This window comes from Bos indicus, chromosome 10 (assembly GCF_029378745.1).
Source record: "Bos indicus isolate NIAB-ARS_2022 breed Sahiwal x Tharparkar chromosome 10, NIAB-ARS_B.indTharparkar_mat_pri_1.0, whole genome shotgun sequence".
Taxonomy (NCBI): Eukaryota; Metazoa; Chordata; class Mammalia; order Artiodactyla; family Bovidae; genus Bos; species Bos indicus.
The window spans coordinates 57,803,998-57,824,845 of record NC_091769.1 but is presented as its reverse complement, the minus strand read 5'-3'; the positions used below and the strand labels follow the sequence as shown (position 1 = coordinate 57,824,845).

The 20,848-nt window shown below is 39.4% G+C and overlaps 1 protein-coding gene across 5 annotated transcripts in view; it reads right to left on the bottom strand.

Annotated features, from left to right (window-relative positions):
* MYO5A (myosin VA) overlaps nt 1–20,848 on the bottom strand; it is a 205,274-nt gene that overhangs the window by 59,676 nt on the left and 124,750 nt on the right. For all 5 annotated transcript variants that reach the window (XM_070797537.1, XM_070797534.1, XM_070797535.1 and 2 more), the window contains 8 exons: nt 15,594–15,755; nt 14,321–14,418; nt 12,229–12,315; nt 12,032–12,140; nt 9,616–9,827; nt 7,927–8,083; nt 1,938–2,177; nt 693–941 (listed from right to left, as the gene is read on the bottom strand). In XM_070797537.1, the coding sequence (XP_070653638.1) occupies nt 693–941; nt 1,938–2,177; nt 7,927–8,083; nt 9,616–9,827; nt 12,032–12,140; nt 12,229–12,315; nt 14,321–14,418; nt 15,594–15,755 (1,314 nt within the window). The remainder of the gene's footprint in view (nt 1–692; nt 942–1,937; nt 2,178–7,926; nt 8,084–9,615; nt 9,828–12,031; nt 12,141–12,228; nt 12,316–14,320; nt 14,419–15,593; nt 15,756–20,848) is intronic.

Sequence of the window (20,848 nt, the reverse complement as noted above, 5' to 3'; positions counted from 1 at the left end):
ACTCTGTTTTCATTTAAAGATGGTAATACTAGTAGGATCTCTAAAAATCTATTACTTTTTCCCAGTAAGCCTTATGTTGAGGTATTTTTTCTTATGTTTAAACAATACTCCTCATTACTTCTTGAGAGCCTTCGTGTTTTCTATATTTAATAAAGTTTTGATATAAGTTAATACAAATTTGCAGTGTGGAAACATCTGTCAATCTGTAAGCTGTTTTGTTGTTATTTTTTGCATAGTAGTTCTTGACTATGGCCAGTGTAGACATTTGGATTTCTGGTGGACTTCTCAAAACAGCCTTAATATAGGTTTCCATAAAAATTCCTACTAGCTATTGACAGTTTATTGTTTAATTTACTTCTTAATCACCTTAAGCTGGCTGACTCCACACAGATCTATACATTCAACAAAAAGAGTGTATAGTAGGTACTTGGCCATCAATTTTCTTCTTATAATACTGCTTTCCTTCTATTTTTAGTAGAGTAAAACGTTCTACTAAAAGACCTATAGCTACTCATCCAATATATAGAAGAACTCCTTGGGGAAAAACACTAATAATGAACAGTCAACTGACTGAAATGTGTGTTTTACCTTCAACTGAGAACTACATTGAGCTACAATGGCCAACCAAGTCAATATGGCAGCACATCTCCTTTGTGAAAGAAGTAGATGAGGATATGAACATCAGCTCCTACCTGCTCAGTTTCTTGTTTGTATCTATCAGCATGTTCCTCAATGGATTTTTTCTCAGACTGAGTTTGTTCCAGGTCTTTCCGTAGCTTGGCAATTTCTTCCTGCAGACTGAGGACCCGTCCAGTAGCAATCTTAGCTTCTTCTTCACTTAGCTGAAGACGTTCTAAATCACTTCGTAGTTTCTCGGTCTCCGAGTTGTATATTCCTTCTAGATTGGTCAGTTTCTCCATGAGGCATTTGTAGTCTTTGTTCTTTAAACACACACATGAGTGACAGCAAGTAAATATACACACCATGAATTGTACTTAGTGAGAAAACCATGCCTATTCATCATATTCATGCTGTGTCACTGCAGCACTGATATAGCCTCTAACCAAAATACTAGTGACATTTAAAGTAACACAATCAGTCCCCTCTTAGTGATACAAAAAGAGAACAGACACAATTATTTACGTTTTACATGAGATGAGCAACATAGATGTGATTCTCTCATAGTCACAAGGAGAGTTACCATACTAAATTCTCTTTCCTGATTCTCAATCCAGGAATAGGAAAATCTAGATTTGTTTTTAAAAACAAATCAGTGTGCTACTGAAAACCATGTGCTGGCTAGTGATGTATAGGAATGGTAAAACGGCCTCAAAATCACGTCTTACAAATCTCTTTGTTTAACATCTGGAAACTCTTCCCATTCAGAAAACCTGTCTGATGAATTTTATTTCATTCTCTTTTCTGTTTTTCTTTGTCATCGTTAGTATTTATATGTCACTAACTACCTATATAATTTTCAGGTGCTAAAATATTACTTGGTAATAACTATCTGTAAGAAATCAAACTGTTATCTCTGCAAATAGACTGCAGATTCCTCAGAAGCATGGACATCTTCCTGCTTCTTTTGCCATCTCAGTGCTAAACAACTCATCTACAAAAGAAACAATACATTACACATAACTGAATGATAATGATGAAAGAGCTGTGTAAAATATAAAGCACAATATGATTCTCAGTCCTAACCTTTTGGACTGCTAGTAAACCTGTCTGTGTTCTCAAAAACAATTTCCCGCCTTGGTCCTTGAAATTATAATCTTACCTATGAGCTTGTCACTATTGCCTGCTCATTAATGTCACTACCATTTTACTTTTTTGCTGAGACTGAAAGGTAAAGTCAAAAGGAGACAATGCTGGAGATAATCCCAGTGTATTTCATTAGGCATGCTGCATTTTTAGGACTGCTGTTCAAAACACACCTGCTCATCAACTTTGCGCTGCAGCTGCATGATCTTGTTCTCCATGCCAATGTGGAGCTTCTTATAGCGCTCCACAGAGCGGGCCTCGATCTTAAGTTTCTTCAGCTCACGCTTGGCCATCATCCGTCGGAAGCAGCACTGAAGGTAGATGATGGCGTGGATGCTCCTCCTATAGCAGGTGCGAGCCAGCCAGCCACGGACCCATTTCTGAATGATGACTGCTTTGTGTTCACGGAGTATCTGGAGAGAAGGGTAGGTGCAAGTAATGTCAGACCCTGGACTACACTCAATTTCAACTCTATCAACCTATGGATGCAGTCTGAGAACCACACATTAACTAAAGGGAAAGCCACTGGAAAAGCTGAAGCAACCATGTATTATGTGGAGTGTACTTATCACAAATATATGGAGGCACCAATTATTTTAAAAGATGATTGAAATATAATCTTTAAAAGGCAATTTGAGAAACATATATAAAACATGTATTACATCCACATGTCATATGTGGGATTACATGTCTATGTATGATGATAAACAGAGTATACACATAAGCGCCATCAAAATTAAAGACACCAGATTACTAAATAGAAAACTAATCTAAAAAGAAAGAAAAATGCATTAGGTTTCTTATAACTACATGATTTCTAAAAGCAATCAGTTATCCTTCAGAAAATAAACAGAGCTTGATACCCTGTGAATTATGTGCTAGTAAAATAGATTTACCCACTACCCTTACTGCTGGGTCCACATCACTGTGCATTAGGTCTCTGGCTTGAGGATATAGGGTATGGTTGGTAAGCAGGCTATAGAAGCCAACACTTAGGGTACTGCAAAGTTTATTATTAATTTATTGATTTTTCCCCCAGAAACAACAAAAAAAATGATTCTCTCATTTGCCATTTTTGAGGAATACCACTCTAGTGAGGATTTCCCATTGCTTTACAAATGTAGCACAAACCCACACATGGGGTTCAAAGGTAGTAGGGATAGAACTTTAAAAGGAAAGCTAAAAGAAAGATAAAGTAAACAGATATTAATTTTATATTGTGTTTTCTTAAAAAAAGATATTCCCCTAAACTGATAAACACTCATTCATCCTTATGATGTAAATCTCTTGTCACTAATGACCATCAAGCAGAGATTGTGCAAATAATTTCCAGGAATGATGGGAAAATTCTTAGATTTTAGGAAGGGTTGAACTAGCAAGACTTTGAGGTCCTTTCAAAACTATGATCTTATAAAATGGCAAATAGATGGGGAAACAGTGGAAACAGTGGCTGACTTTATTTTTGGGGGCTCCAAAATCACTGCAGATGGTGATTGCAGCCGTGAAATTAAAAGACGCTTACTCCTTGGAAGGAAAGTTATGAACAACCTAGACAGTATATTAAAAAGCAGACATTAGTTTGTCAACCAAGGTCTGTCTAGTAAAGGCTATGGTTTTTCCAGTGGTCATGTATGGATGTGAGAATTGGACTATAAAGAAAGCTGAGTGCTGAAGAATTGATGCTTTTGAACTGTGGTGTTGGAGAAGACTCTTGAGAATCCTTTGGACTGCAAGGAGATCCAACCAGTCCATCTTAAAGGAAATCAGTCCTGGGCGTTCATTGGAAGGACGGAAGGACTGATGTTGAAGCTGAAACTCCAATACTTTGGCCACCTGATGCGAAGAGCTGACACATTTGAAAAGACCCTGATGCTCGGAAAGATTGAGGGCAGGAGGAGAAGGGAACAACAGAGGATGAGATGGTTGGATGGTATCACCGACTCAATGGACATGGATTTAGGTAGACTCTGGCAGTTGGTGATGGACAGGGAGGCCTGGCGTGCTGTGGTTCATGGAGTCGTAAAGAGTCAGACATGACTGAGTGACTGAACTGAACTTGTGTGATATGAATGTTCCAATGTATTCACTTAAGTACTCACTAGTGATTATGATAAAGGGATACAATATACCTTTCATGAAACTTTTTTTAAATGTGTAAAAAATCTCTGAAACAGTCTCTTCAGATAGTAGCAATTTGGTAAGATCATTGAAAAAACAGTTCCTATTTTTAGGATATGTAGCTGAGAAAAATAATGAAATCATGTGCCATCCCAGATGATACAAAAGAAATAAGTGGTTGTGTTTAAAGTCATCAAATACAAAATAAACATGGGTTTCCCCGGTGGCTCCATGGTAAAGAATCAGCCTGCTAAGCAGGAGATGTGGGTTCGATCCCTATGTCATGAAGATCCTCTGGAGAAGGAAATGGCAACCCATTCCAATATTATTGCCTGAAAATTCCCCTGGACAGAGGAGCCTTGCAGGCTACAGTCTATGGGGTCCCCCAAAAGAGTCAGACATGACTTAGCAACTAAACAACAGCAAAATAAACATAGGTGTTTCAGAGACCTATATAAGTGTCTTCAGCTAACTCAAGACTGCACCTTTGGGCTGTTTTCCTAATGCCAAGGTAGCCTTCAGTTCCCACAAAGTGCAGTCACCATGCATCACGCTGCAGTGAGGCAGGGCTTTTGCTCTCACTCAACGTCAGAATCCTGAGGGAAGCCCCTGTCTATCTGGATGACTAGTGACAAACTGGGTAAAACTCAGTGATGGCAAACTGAAGGCTTTCAGAATTAAAAAAAAAACTCAAGCAGCACACAGTGGCAAAGCTATTAATGCCAATTTTCCTATTCAATTTCCTTCTCCCATGTAACTTCAGACATTGGTCCATTTCTGTAATTTCAGTCAAATGGAAATGGTATATAATTAGAGCTTCCATTCTCAATCTCATTTCCATGAGTGAGTCAGAGGCATTAAATAACACTTGCTTTCACTTTAAGACCTCTCAAAGCTGGAGAAGGGGAGGCTGAGATTTGAATCACAGCTAGAAGGATCACTAAGGGGGTCCCAATGGCCTACACATAAACTAGTCTCTAAGCTGGTACCCTCACTAGGTCCAGTCACAGTGGGAGCTAAGCTCGCTAGAGACTTCTACTGCTAACCAATAGCCTCAAACCCCAGTTCAGATGTTCCCAAAGACAGTACTGAGGAAAACAGGGGAGTAACCAGTTTGGCGTATCTAATAGGTCAAGTTTAATAAGGCTTTACCTTCCCTTGAAAGCTCATGCTTGAAAAGAAAGAACACCTAACCATAAAGCAGGCATGGGCAGAAAGACCTGGAGAAACTGTCTTCAAATTTTCTTCAAAGCACAGCTATTTAAATATGTTCATTCAAGCCTCATTAGCTTTCCATGTTTCTTTGTTGTCTAAAATTAATTTAAATTAAGAAAGTAAAATACATACATGAATAGGGTCCAGGGCAAGCCCACATACTGCCTATGATTAGAGAAATGTCCTATATCACTCAACTGACTCTCCTTCTAACAATGCCCAAAGGGCTCCAAGATCTAGACTGTTCAGTTTAGTTCAGTCGCTCAGTCATGTCCGACTCTTTGTGACCCCGTGGACTGCAGCACACCAGGCCTCCCTGTCCATCACCAACTCCTGGAGTTTACTCAAACTCATGTCCATTGAGTCCATGATGCCATCCAACCATCTCATCCTCTGTCACCCCCTTCTCCTCCGGCCTTCAATCTTTCCAGCATCAGGGTATTTCTGGCTTATTCAGAATATGTTCTAAAGAACAGTCTCCAGACTAAACTACAAAGCTACAGTCATCAAGACAGTATGGTACTGGCACAAAAACAGAAATATAGACCAATGGAACAAGATAGAAAGTCCAGAGATAAACCCACACATCTATGGGTACCTTATTTTTAACAAAGGAGGCAAGTATATACAATGGGGCAAAGATAGCACGTTCAATAAGTGGTGCTGGGAAAACTGGACAGCTATGAGTGAAAGAATGAAATTAGAAAACTTCCTAACACCACCCACCAAAATAAAATCAAAAGGGATTAAAGACTTAAATTTAAGACCAGAAACTATAAGACTCTTAGAGGAAAACATAGGCAGAACACTCCAGGACAAATCACAGCAATATCCTTTATGACCCACCTCCTAGAGTAATAGAAATAAAAACAAAATAAACAAGCAGGGCCTAATTAAATGTAAAGGCTTTTTGCACAGCAAAGGAAACTATAAGCAAGAAGAAAAGACAACCCTCAGAATGGAAAAAAAAAAATAGGAAATGACAACTAACAAAGGATTAATTTCAAAAATATACAAGCAGCTCATACAAGTCAATACCAGAAAAACAAACAACCCCATCAAAAAGTAGGGAAAAGATCTAAACAGACATTTCTCCAAAGAAGACACAGATGGCTAAAAAACACATGAAAAAACATTCAATATTGCTCATTATTAAAGAAATGCAAATCAAAACTAAAATGAGATATCATCTCACACAGGTTAGAATGGTCATCATCAAAAAGTCTACAAACAATAAATGCTGGAGAGGGTGCTGGAGAGGGTGTAGAGAAAAGGGAACCCTCTTGCACTTCTGGTGGGAATGTAAACTGATACAGCCACTATGGAAGATGGTATGGAAATTCCTTAAAAAACTAGGAATAAAACCACCATATGATCCTTCAATCCCACTACTAGGCATATACCCTAAGGAAACCAAAGTTGAAAAAGACACATGTACCCCAATGTTCATTGTAGCACTATTTACAATAGCTAGAACATGGAAGCAACCTACATGTCGATCAACAGATGAATGGATAAAGAAGCTGTGGTACATATATACAATGGAATACTACTCAGCCATGAAAAGGAACACATTTCAGTCAGTTCTAATAAGGTGGACGAACCTAAAGAACAGACTCAAAACCTTGCTGAAATAAAAGAGAGAAAAAATGTTCATTGACCAGACCATATATTGTTAGAAGTGATGATTAGGTAAGACTAATCTGGTGATCCACTATCTCTAGTCATAATGATTAGTGCTAGACATAAAGCTTACTTGTCAAATATTTCTATAGGATCATACTCCAGTTAATACAACTTTAACTACATTGATATTACATTTGATTTCACTTTACCATGGTAAATTCTTCCAAATTTGTTTCATTCTTAATCTTCTGTTCATCTGTTATATACTTTAGCTATTCAAAGCTCACCATAATTAGCTGAATAAAGACCCCTAGATTCCTCCATGAATCTGTAAATGTTACCTTATTTGGGGAAAGGGTCTTTGAAGGTATAATTAAGTTAAGGATCTTGAGATGGAGAGATTATCCTGGATTATCTAGGCGGGACCCAAATCCATCACAAGTGTTCTCAAAAGAGACAGACAAAAGGAAGTAAAGTTAGACACAGAGAGAAGATGATGTGAATGAAGATGGAGGCAGGGCTTGGAGTGATATGGGCACAAAAGTATAAGGAATAGTGGTGGCCTCCAGCATTAGAAGAGGCAAGGAAAGGGTCCTCCCCCCATAGCTTCTGGAGGGAGTGTAGCTCTGCTGACATCTTGTTTTCACAGTTCTTGCCTCTAGAACTGTGAGAAAGTTCAATGAGAAATTGTTGGTGGTAATGTATTACAGCAGCCACAGGAAACAAAAATGTCACTTTTCCCCCCCAAATTACATATGCAAAGGGAATAAAAAGGTAAGCCTTCTTTTTCCAAGTCATGTTAATAAATGAATAAATATGTACTTATTATTTAATATTTTAAAATATATTTCAATTGTTGGTTGAAAGGGAAAGTGAAAGTTGTTCAGTCATGTCTGACTCTTTGCAACCACATGGAAATCTCCAGGCCAGGATACTGGAGTAGGTAGCCTTTCCCTTCTCCAGGGGATCTTCCCAAACCAGGGATTGAACCCAGGTCTCCCACATTGCAGGTGAATTCTTTACCAGGTGAGCCACAAGGGAAGCCCAAGAATATTGGAGTGGGTAGCCTATCCCTTCTCCAGGGGATCTTCCTTGTTTCCATACAAGTCCTACATCCATAGGAGGGCCTGTGGCACTTTGTACAGACGTGGGACTTGATTAACATTAATGGGATGAATAAAAAAGTTGAAAACAATGCCTCACCTTGTGATACCTATTTCTGGCCAAGTAGCCTCGCAAATAAGACTGAAGGACAATTGTGGCAGTTCGCGTGATCTTGTATCTCCGGCGAGCTACATACATGCGCCAGTACTTCTGAATGATAGTGGCTGCCTTGGTTCTGCGCAGGAACTTAGCATAGCTGGGAGAGAAAGAGTGGCGAGTTGTCAGTAGTCAGAAAAACCCAGGAACACATTTTGTAGAGGATGAAAGCACCAATGTCTTGCCATAATAAGTAGTACTTCCATTGATTATTCTAATAACATACATGTTAAATCAACATTTATATTTCTTATATTTGTAGTTAGTTTATGAGCCCCGAATACCTGTCCATCTGTTATCTCAAATGAACCTTACCTAACCCTAAAATGTAGGCTGTCCCATATCACTCGATTTTACAATAAAGAAGTTAAAGGTCATAAAGGTTTATTCCTTTTAGGACTGTGCTTATTACCCCAGGCTATGTACCCTTTACATAGCAGACCAGTTTACACAGTAATACCATACCTACTTATCACCAGCTTCCTGAGCTCTATCTATTGTGAACACATGATGTTTTTTCTCAATCTATTTACTTGGGCATAAGTTTTTTTTTATCATTAATTCATGTCTTCTGATAGCTCTAAATTAAAATTATCCTAATATGTAATCACATGTCAGTTAATTCTTTTCTACAGTTCTCAGCTTATTGCTCCTAAAAACACCTCAATGGAAGCATTTTTAACAGGTTATATTCATGATTGTCCTGATTTACAGATGATTTCTTCAAGTCCATTAAAAGTGAAAGTGAAAGTCGCTTAGTGTCTGACTCTTTGCAACCCAATGGACTACACAGTCCATGGAATTCTCCAGGCCAGAATATTGGAGTGGGTAGCCCTTCCCTTCTCCAGGGGATTTCCCAACCCAGGGATTGAACCCAGGTCTCCCACACTGCAGGCAGATTCTTTACCAGCTGAGCCACCAGGGAAGCCCAACATAAACGTATAAAAAATAAATACTGAGGACATGAGTAGACAGTAATTTGTAATTTTTTTTGAGGTTCAATCTGATTCCTAAAGGTGAGTGAAATTATATTCTATTTAACTGTCTTATGAGTTAATTCCTTGGAACTAAGAAAAGGTAAGGTGTTGCCTTGAGTGGATGTGAGAGTTGGACTATAAAGAAAGCTGAGCACCAAAGAATTGATGCTTTTGAACTGTGGTGTTGGAGAAGCCTCTTGAGAGTCCCTTGGACTGCAAGGAGATTAAACCAGTCTATCCTAAAGGAGATCAGTCCTGAGTGTCCATTGGAAGGACTGATGTTGAAGTTGAAACTCCAATACTTTGGCCACCTGATGCGAAGAGCTGACTCATTTGAAAAGACCCTGATGCTGGGAAAGATTGAAGGCAGGAGGAGAAGGGGATGATAGAGGATGAGATGGTTGGATGGCATCACCGATTCAATGGACATGAGTTTGGGTAAACTCTGGGAGTTGGTGATGGACAGGGAGGCCTGGTGTGCTGCGGTTCCTGGGGTCTTAAAGAGTTGGACACGACTCAGCGACTGAACTGAACTGCCTTGAGTGGTAGGGTGACCACCCCACCCCAAACTGTCCTAGCTTAGACAATAAGTCAGATGCACTCTCCAATCTTGGCTGCCCCTGAGCAAGCGTGTACACGCCACCAGGACACATACCATCGGGCCTGGTGGCCTCGCACATATCTCTGCACAGTGATGGCAGCCTTGCGCATGCGCAGGTACTTCTTCCGCAGCAGCCACCCTCGGATCGTCTTCTGGATCCGGATGCAGGCAGCCCTCAGCTTGTCTGCCCTCAATTTTTCTAGGTAGGCCACTTGACCAGCCCGGAAAAAGATCTTTGTCTTCCCAAACTGGTATTTGTCCTTGTCCTGTATTTGGAAGAAACTGTATACTCAGAAGTAGAAATGATGACCAAATAAGTGAATTTTAAAGAGAAAAAAAAAAAAAAGTCTAAAAGCAGTATCAGTAAAGGGATGAAACTATTAGCTAAATCTTGGGCTACATCACAAGTATCTAATGGAGCCAGCTTTTTGATCCTAGGCAAGTTGAGCGAATAGAAGGGACTTTAAGGAAAACTGCAGTTTAAGAGTTATTTTCCAGAATTAGTCTACCTGGAATTATTATCTGAAGCCCAAAACTTGGTTGTGGGTTATAGGCAGCTACTATTTGCTTGTTTGTATTTTAAATATCTCAAGGAAATGGAGATGCTGACACTCCCTCTGACTGACCCGGGCTGTAAGGATTACATCGGGCTGTAAGTTCCATGAGAAAGCTGAAGGGACAAAAACACCAGTGTGAAGAAAAAGGCAGGAAGTAATACATACAAAATAAAAACAAAAAGATTAAAAATGCTGCATATTCATGTTAAGAGTTAAGTTTCTCAACAGTTATCTCTTGGTTTTATCAATAGTAAGTCTGTCTACAAATTTCAAAAATATAATCATTTATAATGCTCACTGACTTCTGATTATAAGCAAAGTTGAGCAGTAAACACAGATAGATAGGCATACTATTTTTGGTTTATTACATTCTGATCCAACTATTCAAAATCATGTGATTTATTAAACATCTCACGTTGAAAGAGGAGAGTTTATTTGTAACAATCAATATTGTGATGTAAAATTCAAAGTGAAAACAGAGAAAATAACTTTTCACTGTAAGCAAATATTTCCTATCTTGTACATGAAAAGAGAAAATAGGAAATCACATACATCTAAAACTACTTCAGTTTAAATCAATAAATCTTACAAAGGAAGCTAGCTGGAAAAGCTAGTAAGTGGTTCCCTTTCCCAGCCCCATCTCATCTCAGCTCCCCTCTCCCTGCTCCCCAAGCCTGCCCTCCTCTGCCTTGTGGTCCCAAAGTTCAGCCGGGAGAGGTCTAGGGGAGGAAGCTGGTGTGGGATGACTGTCCCTACTTTCTGCTCTTCATTCCCTAGAAAGGACTTGGGCCAAATTCAAAATGGACCCAATTCTTTTACACATCACCAGGAAAGTGGCCTAAGCTATTTCAAGAAAAAAAAAAAAATTATTACCAGAGAAGAGATATTACATCTAATTAATAGCTAGTAATTATTACTAATTACTTCAAAGTGAGTTAATCCATCCAACCTAATGTCAAATAAGTGAAAATATAATATTCTTTAAAAAACATTTCATGAATCTTAAATTCTCCACAGCATACATCAGTGGCTATCCAAGTGTAGTCCTCAAACCAGCATCAGCATCACTGGGAACTTGATAGAAATGCAAATTATTGGGCGCATCCCAGACGACCAAATCAGAAATTCTGGAGGTGGGGCCTGGCAATCTGTAGTGTAACAAGTCTTGTAGGTGACTCTGATGCATTCTAAGGTCTGCAAATGCCTTAGCTTGGTAGGCAAGATCCTTCAAACATCAACCCCGATTTCCTAACGAATTCCTTACTTCCCAGGCACCAATTTTTTACTGCAAAAACAAAAATCCTACTGTATTGTTTTTTTGAGAAAACTATGCTTTCCTGCTTCCACGTTCTTTGCTCCCTACTAGGATAGTCTCCTTCCAGGTTTACACAGTCTTACCCACCTTTCAGGGCCTGACTCAAAATACATGTCTCCTCCCCACAGCAGAAGTGGCTTTGTCTTCCTCTGATTTCTTCTCTCATTCATTCAGCATTTCATAGACACTAAGGTATATTATACTTGTCTTTAAAATGCATTGATTTAGAAGACATACTATGTTACCTGAGGATAAGACTTATTTTTTCTTAATCACACAGCATTTGGCCTGGTGTCTTTCTTAAGTAAGTACTCAGTAAATTTTTATTGAAAATGATCCAGTTCTAAAAAGAATGCATCTGAAGTCTAGGCTCAGGCCTCACCATCCTGTTTCTTGATACTGGGCTGTTGTCCTCACTAGTCCTTCCATCGTAGAGACAGGGAGCCTCGAACTCCAAGACAGTGTACCTCTCCCCGCTCCCACTCCTGAATTCATTGAATTAGTGCTATTTGGACACCCCTAGGACTTGTACAGGTTATAATCACAAGGCCTTTGGCAAACATCTGTTCAGATACAGATGAGTGAAAATCTTTCTTACCACTATCAGTTTCTCTAAAACATTCTTGCATGTTTGCTTTCTGTCACTTAGCACATCTTTTTGCTTCATTAGGACCCGATAGCGGCTGAAAAATTCTTGGTAAGTCCACCTATGAAAAGAGACTCATGTCAGCTTATCTAAGGCAGCAGGAACCTCCCCCATGAGGATCCCTTGTATTTGAAAGCTGCCAGGCCCACCGAGAGGGGAAACCTGCTGCGCTGATCCGAATGGTTTCCAGGACACCGCATGCTCTCAGCTGCTGCACTGCCCTCTTCTCATCAAACCTATGAGTAAAGGTGGAAATCATTAGTACACAAAAAAGTCTGGCTCTAGCCACAAACTACTGTCCTCAATCCAGAGACTGAAATCTTTTGTAAAGAGCCAAATGAATAAATTAGAAAAAAAAAATTCAAATGTTGGAGTACTGATTCAAAATTGAAAACTCCATTTTGAGAGTGGGGAAGATTACTAGCAGTAAGAACATACACCAAAAACTCATAAGAAATACCACTGAGCATATTTAAAAAGCCCAAGCTCCTCTGTACTGTGCAGTGCTCATTACACGCCTTGGCCCGACTAGTTGGTCTCATAATTCTTTAGTTCACCATACAGAGCTACCCGAGAATAAAGACTGGCCAGCTCTGAAGATTTCTTTAACAAGAAGAACAAATTAAACATGCCCCATTCAGTTTTTTTTTGTTGTTGTTGTTAATTACTAGTGTTCTAAAAGCTATTTAACTCAGTGTATACATACTAATCATTAAGTGTCCATGTCAGTTAAAAAGTATTTTATATCTTAGCTGCAGTTCACTCTAGATAAACAGCACATTAATGTTAAATTGACACTATAAGAGGAAGTAGCAAGGCCTGCTTCTTACAGGATGATCACTCCCCTTACTCCCCAGTTGTGCCCTGAATGACCTATCTGAGGTTTCTGTGGTGCCGTCTTCTCAGTGTTTTGTTGGTGATGGGAGATGGGGTTGGTTGACTCAAGGTAATGGGCCCTGGGGCTGTCCAGAAGAGTTGCCCAGGGCATGAAAGCTTCTTCCTGCTTCTCACCTCCTCAAGAAAGACTTCTTGGGAGTGAGAAGAATACAAGAGTCTTTGAGAAATGCCCTGCAGTCTAAGGCAGAATCTCCAGCGGGCAGGAGTGGCAGGAGCATAGTTCAGGAGCATGCACAAGGTGTAGAGTGGGAGTTATTACAGTGTTTGGGAAGGGTGCCTTATCTTTGACCCACAAATTCCTGTTCTAGAAATACAGTAGTCTAAGGAGATATTCAGGCAGGCAAATATACAGAAATGTTTGGGAAAAGATGTTTATCATAGCCAAGGAATAACCCAAATGGCCATCAACAGGGAATAACTTAAATAAATGATGGTATGTCTCTATAATGGGATATGACGTAGCCTTAAAATGGTGACAACGATTTGTATTTATAAACATGGAAAACACTCACAATTTATTAAGTTGAAAGTGAAGTAAAACAGCAGTTACAGCATGATTCCTTCTCTCTTATTAATGTGTCTCTCTTTCACAGAAACACACACAGAGCAGGGAAGGACTGATCAAGATCTATGTCAGTTAATACTTATTACCTCTCTAGGTATAATGAAATGCTTTTTCATTTACTTTTATACTGTTTTATATTTCCTGAAAATTGTTTTTACAATGTGCATGCATTACCTTCAAAATTAGAGAAATATTTCTGTTTTGGAAAAAACTTCCTCTCATGTATGATATTGATGAAGGACAAGATGCATGGTAAAAAGCAGACTCCTCTGATGCTTTCAACAGTTGAAAAGCAGCAGGGATGACTGTGAGCCTTTGCTAAAGCAACCTTATCTCACCCAGCTCTGGTTTTAACTGAAGCCCAAATTAACCAAAAAGGTCTTAAACTGAAGTAAATTCAAAATAGAAAGTAGAACTAGAAATGTGTGGTTGACCTCAAATGTTTAAAATTGTCATAAGGCCAGCTGCTAATTTGTTCTCACTTTTTTCAGGGTTGGGGGTGGGGGTGGTCTACACTGCATGGCCTGTGGATCTTAGTTCCCTGACCAAGAACTGAATCCAGGCCCCAACAAGTGGGAGCATGGAGTCTTGGCCACTGGACCACCAGGGAAGTCCCTGTTCTCAAACTCTTAAAAGGGAACAAAAACTGAAAAAAATTCTATTAACTATTTCTTCTACAAGACATGAAGATTTACTCACGTATTTTTTTCCCAGCTGCCGGTTTGACAATCCTTACAAGATATGGATTCTTTTAAATTCAGCAGTTGAGAAATACTTACGTGAATGGGAACTTGAAGTCGTTAGGCTTGATACAGCGCACATAGTGAGGGGTAGTGGCATTCAGGGTCTCCATAAGCAGGTGGAGGGAGTTTCGGAACTGCATAAAAAAGAGCAGAAAGGTGCATCAAGGTTTGTCAGAGTCAAAGATGACATAAAACAACCTAAACTTTTCTTCTAATGGCGCTAATGGAGATGACTTGGCCGCCTGTGAGCCTGACCAGCCCCAGGTAGTAGAGCTGCTAGGGCTTTCGGTTCAAATTTCCTTAAACCCTAGCATTCACATGCTTACTCTGTGACATTCTTAATTTTCCCTCTCCCCCAGACCCTTTAAAATAGACTTTATTTTCTTAGAGTGGTTTAAGGCTTACAGCAAAGTCAGACAGAAGACACAGTAACTTCCCACATACCCTCTGCCCTGGCACAGGCGTGGCCTCCCCATCATCAACTTTCCCCACCACAGTGGTATATTTGTTACAGCTGATGAACCTATTTGGACACATCATCATTATTATTATATTAGAGTTCACTCTTCCACACACATTCCGCCCCCCCACACTTTTAATACAAATTTCTGTGGCTTTCTGGTGTACACTCAAAACTTTGACTAAAAATACAACCTTGCTTTAAGGATATTAAGGTCATTTAATCATGTATAGTGGGAATTTTGCTGTACAATACTGAAAAAAGTAGCAGATGACTTCAAAAAAGGATAGGAAATGAGGGGGAGAATCTGAGAGTACAGCCAGGCTGGGGTTACCTTTCGGGACACGGGATGATACTGAGGGCTGTGGGCCCGTGTCGGGCCCTGCTTCTTGTCTCCTCCGGCAAACAAACTGACTGGCACTCAGTCTCCTGCCCAAGGCTGAGCCCTTATTCGGGCACAAAGCTTGTGTGCCATGTTTCCCCCGACCCCGGGTGCACAAGACATCAGAAATGAGGGGGCGGGGTTCCTGGGCTGAAGGAGTTGTACAACTCTAGAGAGGAAACAGCCAGAGACCAAAACAAAGGCAGCAGTGGTTTGTGAGGGAAGATAAGCACTAGAAGAACTAAAATGTAGAAAAAATGATTTTGGGCAAAGCTTCTGCAGCCACGGGTCTATGATATGAGAGGACAAGTATGGAGGAATGAATGGACAGAGTTCCACATTCTCAGAGTGAGCACTCCAGCCTCTTGTCACCTGAGGACCCCACCTGGGAGGCTGACAAAAGAAGACCCGAGGCTCCAGTTGAGCCAGAGGGAAGCAGCACCGCAGCGGCGGCTCCCTGAACTCACCTGGTGCCCCACTGTTTTCTTGTGCTCTTTGGCCGTCTGGCCTGGTCTGCCTTTGGTGGGCTTTGAAAGGGTGCGGGTGAGAGGCGTGCGCCCTGAAGAGGTGGCTGAGGTTGGGCTGATGGCCTTCTCATCGTCTTGAAATAATTCTGGTAGCATCTTAAACTGAGTCAGAAACAGTAAAAGGAAATCACACTCTAAACTCAAACTCAAATGGAAATCTTTACAGAAACATTAGGATGATTTGTAATCCATAGTGATTCCCTTCCTTAAGTAACTCCTTTCAGAGTCACATTCCAGAAATAATCAATATCTGTGGTAGGAGTCAAAAATATGAGCAGAAGGGACATAAGTGCTACAGAAATATAGGTGGAAAATGCAATAATTCTACAACCTTTTTGGGGGAAAACGAAATCAAAACTGCTCCTCTGAGATCTGAAATCTTAATCCATGGGAAATGCCCTCTAAACATTTTACTGGTTTTAAATGATAACTATTTTATGAGCAAAAGACTAACTGAAAGTCCTATCTTATCACCTCAGTTCCACAAAATGTTCCATCTTCGTGCTTCGTTTATCTACACACCAATTCAAATGGTGAGCACCAGCTAAAAGCATTACAATTGGGAAGGGTGTCAAGAACTAGTTCTACAATATAAGATTTTTAAAAAATCATGAATTAATAATTTTTAGAAAGTAGTTTGGATTATAGGAAAAAGAGTAAAGCTTTGCATTTGTTTTCAAAGGATTTATAACTTAACTGCATAATTCCTGTAATCAATTTTGTGTTCTATCAGGATAGCGAAAAGAAAGACTATTAAAAGATCTGATAGTTAATAAATGGGTGGAGAGTATAAGTTAAAGTGGTTGGAAAAAAAATTTATGGAACAAAAGAGACTTCAAACTAATCAACAAGAATGTTTTGATATATGTACATATCTTTACAATAGTGATACATTCCATAGACATAAAATAAATCCTTCTTATAAGTAAAAGTATAATTGCAATAACCAATTATTTATCTAATAATCTCAGAGTATCTCCAGAAGAAATAATTTTCTTAAGAGAATTCTTTCATTACACAACAAAATCAGTTAATTTTGTTTGCTACAATGTGTATATTAACCATAAGGATAATTTAGGATATAATTCATGATGTATATAACAAATTGTTATACATGACATACCAATAATGGCTGTTTGCTACACAAATGAATGTATCCTTTGATTTACAGAGTTCATATAGCTTGGTTGGCTACAAAGTAGGGGAGGGGGGAATGTTTTACCATTATATTGTATTACAAAGGGGAAAAATAAGAGTTCCTAATAGATTTGATCTGAAAACTCAGCATGGAGTTAAGATGTTAACTTACTTGATAATAGGCCAAGTACTCTGGAATCTACCTATACTGTTCTATCATTCACAAGTAAATTGCTAGCTCTACATTAGCACTCCCTACCTAAATTTGTTTTGTCTCTTTTGTGTACAATGTAATAGAGCTGGTTTGAAATATCATATTCACCACTGGTGCTACAATTTAACAAATATCTACAATATCTACCAGAAAACTGCTCAATGTTTAGAGTTCAGAATATACACACACACATGTATATGCATAAGTTTTGTGTCCTCTTTACACAAATTATGAATTTAAAATTCTCTACATTGAGTTTCCATTTCTAATAAGTACATTTTATATTGTCATATTAGAAACTACTCTATGATTTCTTCTTTAGGCAGCATTCCTGCCTCCTCATGGCCATTTTTCTCAGACTTTTTTCCTGGTTCTTCCTCAGGCCAGTCTCCAGAGTTGAAAGCCTTATTCTCTACTATTTTTACCTACTTGTTCTCCCTAAGCAATCTTATCCAGTACTATCTTGCTCTAGTGCCATCTTGCTCTAAACACTATGAATTTATATGACCTACTCTGACTTTCCTTCTGACCTGCTGACGTACATTTCCAACTTCCTATATGATATGTCCACTTGACTACTTAATTGCCATCTCGGGCAAAACATGTCCAAGACAGAACTTTTATTTTAATTGAAGCATAGCTGATCCACAATGTCATGCTAATTTCCACTAAAAGCAAAGTGACTCGGTTATACATAGATATATGTTGTTCTTTTTTCATATTCTCTCCCATTATGGTTTATCATAGGATATTGAATACAGTTCCCTGTGCTGCAAGGGTAGGACCTTGTTGCTAATCCACTCTATATATAATAGCTTCTATCTGCTAACTCCAACCTCCTACCCCACCCCTCCCCCAACCCATTCCCCCTGGGCAACCGAAAGTCTGTTTTCCATCTCCATGAGTCCAAGACATAACTCTTTTGACTCATTCTCTCAAAGCCTGATCTTTTATGTCTTCACCTCAGTAAGTGGCCTCATTATTCATCCAGCATTGAGGCCCAAAACACAGAAATAATCTTCAATTTCTCCCCTTTTCTCACTCTCCATACTCAAACCATCAACAAGACCTGTCAACTCTCCCCACAAAGAAATGATAAGCTATTTCCACTGCTATAACTTCAGTATCTTAATCCACTCTCTCTCCCAAGGATTATTACTCCCCATTTCCAGCTTCCCCCATATCTCCACACAATAGCATACCATCCCCCATATGAAAACTGTCCAAACTTTCCAAAGCAACAGGAATAAAATCCATACTCTTTACCATTGTTGTTGTTGTTCAGTTGCTAAGTTGTGCCCAACTCTTTGCGATCCCATGAACTGTAGCACACCACAGGCTCCGTGGGGTTCTCCAGGCAAGCATATTGGAGTGGGTTGCCATTTCCTTCTCCAACTCTTTACCATACTTGCCTCCAAAAAGTGGCCTCTCTCTACCCATCCTACACATTCTACTCACCTACCATCATCTACTCACTCCAGCCACACTGGCCTTCCTCATGGATCTCAAACCAACCAGTTTATACAGTCTCAGCACTCCTCACCCTATTGACTGAGGATTCCAACTTTATTTGAAGAGAGAAAGGCAGAGAAACAGACAGTCGGATATATAAGCAGGTAGATATGCCTGGACATTCCATCTTGTTTCTTTGATCTGTCTATACTTAAGACAGGAATCTGAATAATTTAAGGCTGAACTTATATGTCTATGAAGCAGTATTAAAAAAGACAGAAGCATCCAAGTAACTGCTTCATGAAGATGTGGGAAATCGTCTCAGTAGCAGCACCATTGTTCACTAAGCTTTTTATACAGGAAGCACTGCTCTGAAAGCTTAATACAACCTATTTAATCTTCATAACAACACTTGAAAGAAGATACTATCATGATTCTATTTTACAGATGAGAGATTTGCAGCATAAACTCAGTAGATGAACTGTGCTTCCCCTCATCAATTAGCAACACTGAGAGCAGAGGTTACAATTCTTTTTCATGGTATTTGGTACAGTTGCAATTTAATAGTATTTAGTCAAGTCCCAATTTATGTGTTTCTTGATACTTGATGTGGCAACAGAAGATATTTTTATGGTGGGAAAATATAAATTAAGACACCTTCTTGGAATTATTTGTTCTAGCTCAATTAAAATAAATAAATTTATATTAAAAAAAAAAAAAAAAAGACACCTTCTGTTAAGTTGACAATTTTGGCCAGAAGCTGCAAAATTACAGGAAAAAAAAGAAGACAAAACACATACACCCACAAACAGAACCCCACACCATATGACCACAAATATAAAGCACATAACACAAATATTGATCATCTCAAGTTAGTACTTCCAAGAGTACAAATTGACAGTAGGTTACACTTACTTCTTATCAGATACAGAAAAAGTAAAATATAAAGTTCATGCCCTTGGGTTGGGTTTTTTCTGCTGACTGGGAGCAGTGGATGTACATCTCACACCACCTCTATCCCAACTGCAACAGTGCTGTAGAGACTGACTGTGCTGCGCTAAGTCGCTTCAGTTGTGTCCAACTCTTTGCAACCCTATGGACTACAGCCCACCAGGTTTCTCTATCCAGTTCTCTCGGCAAGAACACTGAGAAGATGCCCTTCTCCAGGGGATCTTCCCAACCCAGGGATCGAACCCATGTCTCTTATGTCTCCTGCATTGGCTGGAGGGTTCTTAACCACTAGTGCCACCTGGGAAACCCCATGGAGACTGGAAGTCACTCCAAATGATTCCTCAGAGTGCAGAGCTACTTTCTGGAAATTAAGGATTCACTAGCCAATCAGAAAAGTTCAGAATAAAGTCACAAAAGATTATGGATGCCTGGGGAATAAGAATTGATGAATGCTCTGTGTAAGCTAAGTTATTTAGAGTAGTACCATTAGAATTCCATGGTTTTTCACTTTGCCAACAAAGATCTGTATAGTCAAAGTTATGGTTTTTCCTGTAGTCATGTACGGATATGAGAGTTGGACCATAAAGAAGGCTGAGCACCAAAGAATTGATGCTTTTGAACCATGGAGCTGGAGAAGACTCCTGAGAGTCTCTTGGACTGCAAGGAGATCAAACCAGTCAATCCCAAAGAAAATCAACCCTGAATATTCATTGGAAGAACTGACACTGAAGCTAAAGCTCAGATACTCTGACTACCTGATGCAAAGAGCAGACTTGTTGGAAAAGACTCTGATGCTGGAAAAGATTGAGGGCAGGAGGAGAGGGGGTGACAGAGGATGAGATGGTTGGATGTCATCATCAACTCAACAGACATGAGTTTGAGCAAACTCCAGGACATAGTGAAGGCCAGGGAGGCCTGGCGTGCTGCAGTCCATGGGGTTGTGAAGAGTTGGACCTGACTGTTTTTGAACAACAACAAAAACTAAACAACATCAATGATTGGCACTGTGAGAGTATTTTCTCTTACACATCATTCCTATGAGTTATAAAGCATTAATATTCAGGGCTTACAAGGATAAGTGAAAAACTGACTTTTTCCTACAGGTACTTAAGACTATAGACTCATCATTTTCTGAGGGTTAAAACTATAATTTGGTCCTTATATGATCTTTCTATTGAAAGTAAAAGTTTTTATTCCAAAAACAAGAATCAAAATGTTCATATAACATTCCATTGAAGTTAAAGGACTTTCTTAGAAAAAAACAGAACCTGCTGGTCAGAAATCTGCAAGAATTCACATGAATATTTTTAATCTTTCATTGAATACTTGAATATCTACTCTGTTAAACTAAGTAACCAAGTAACTAACTTCCTGGTTTGCTCCCTGTAGGATGGACATGAGCCATGCTCCCCTCCTAACGCTTTCCTGATGAGAGTCAGAG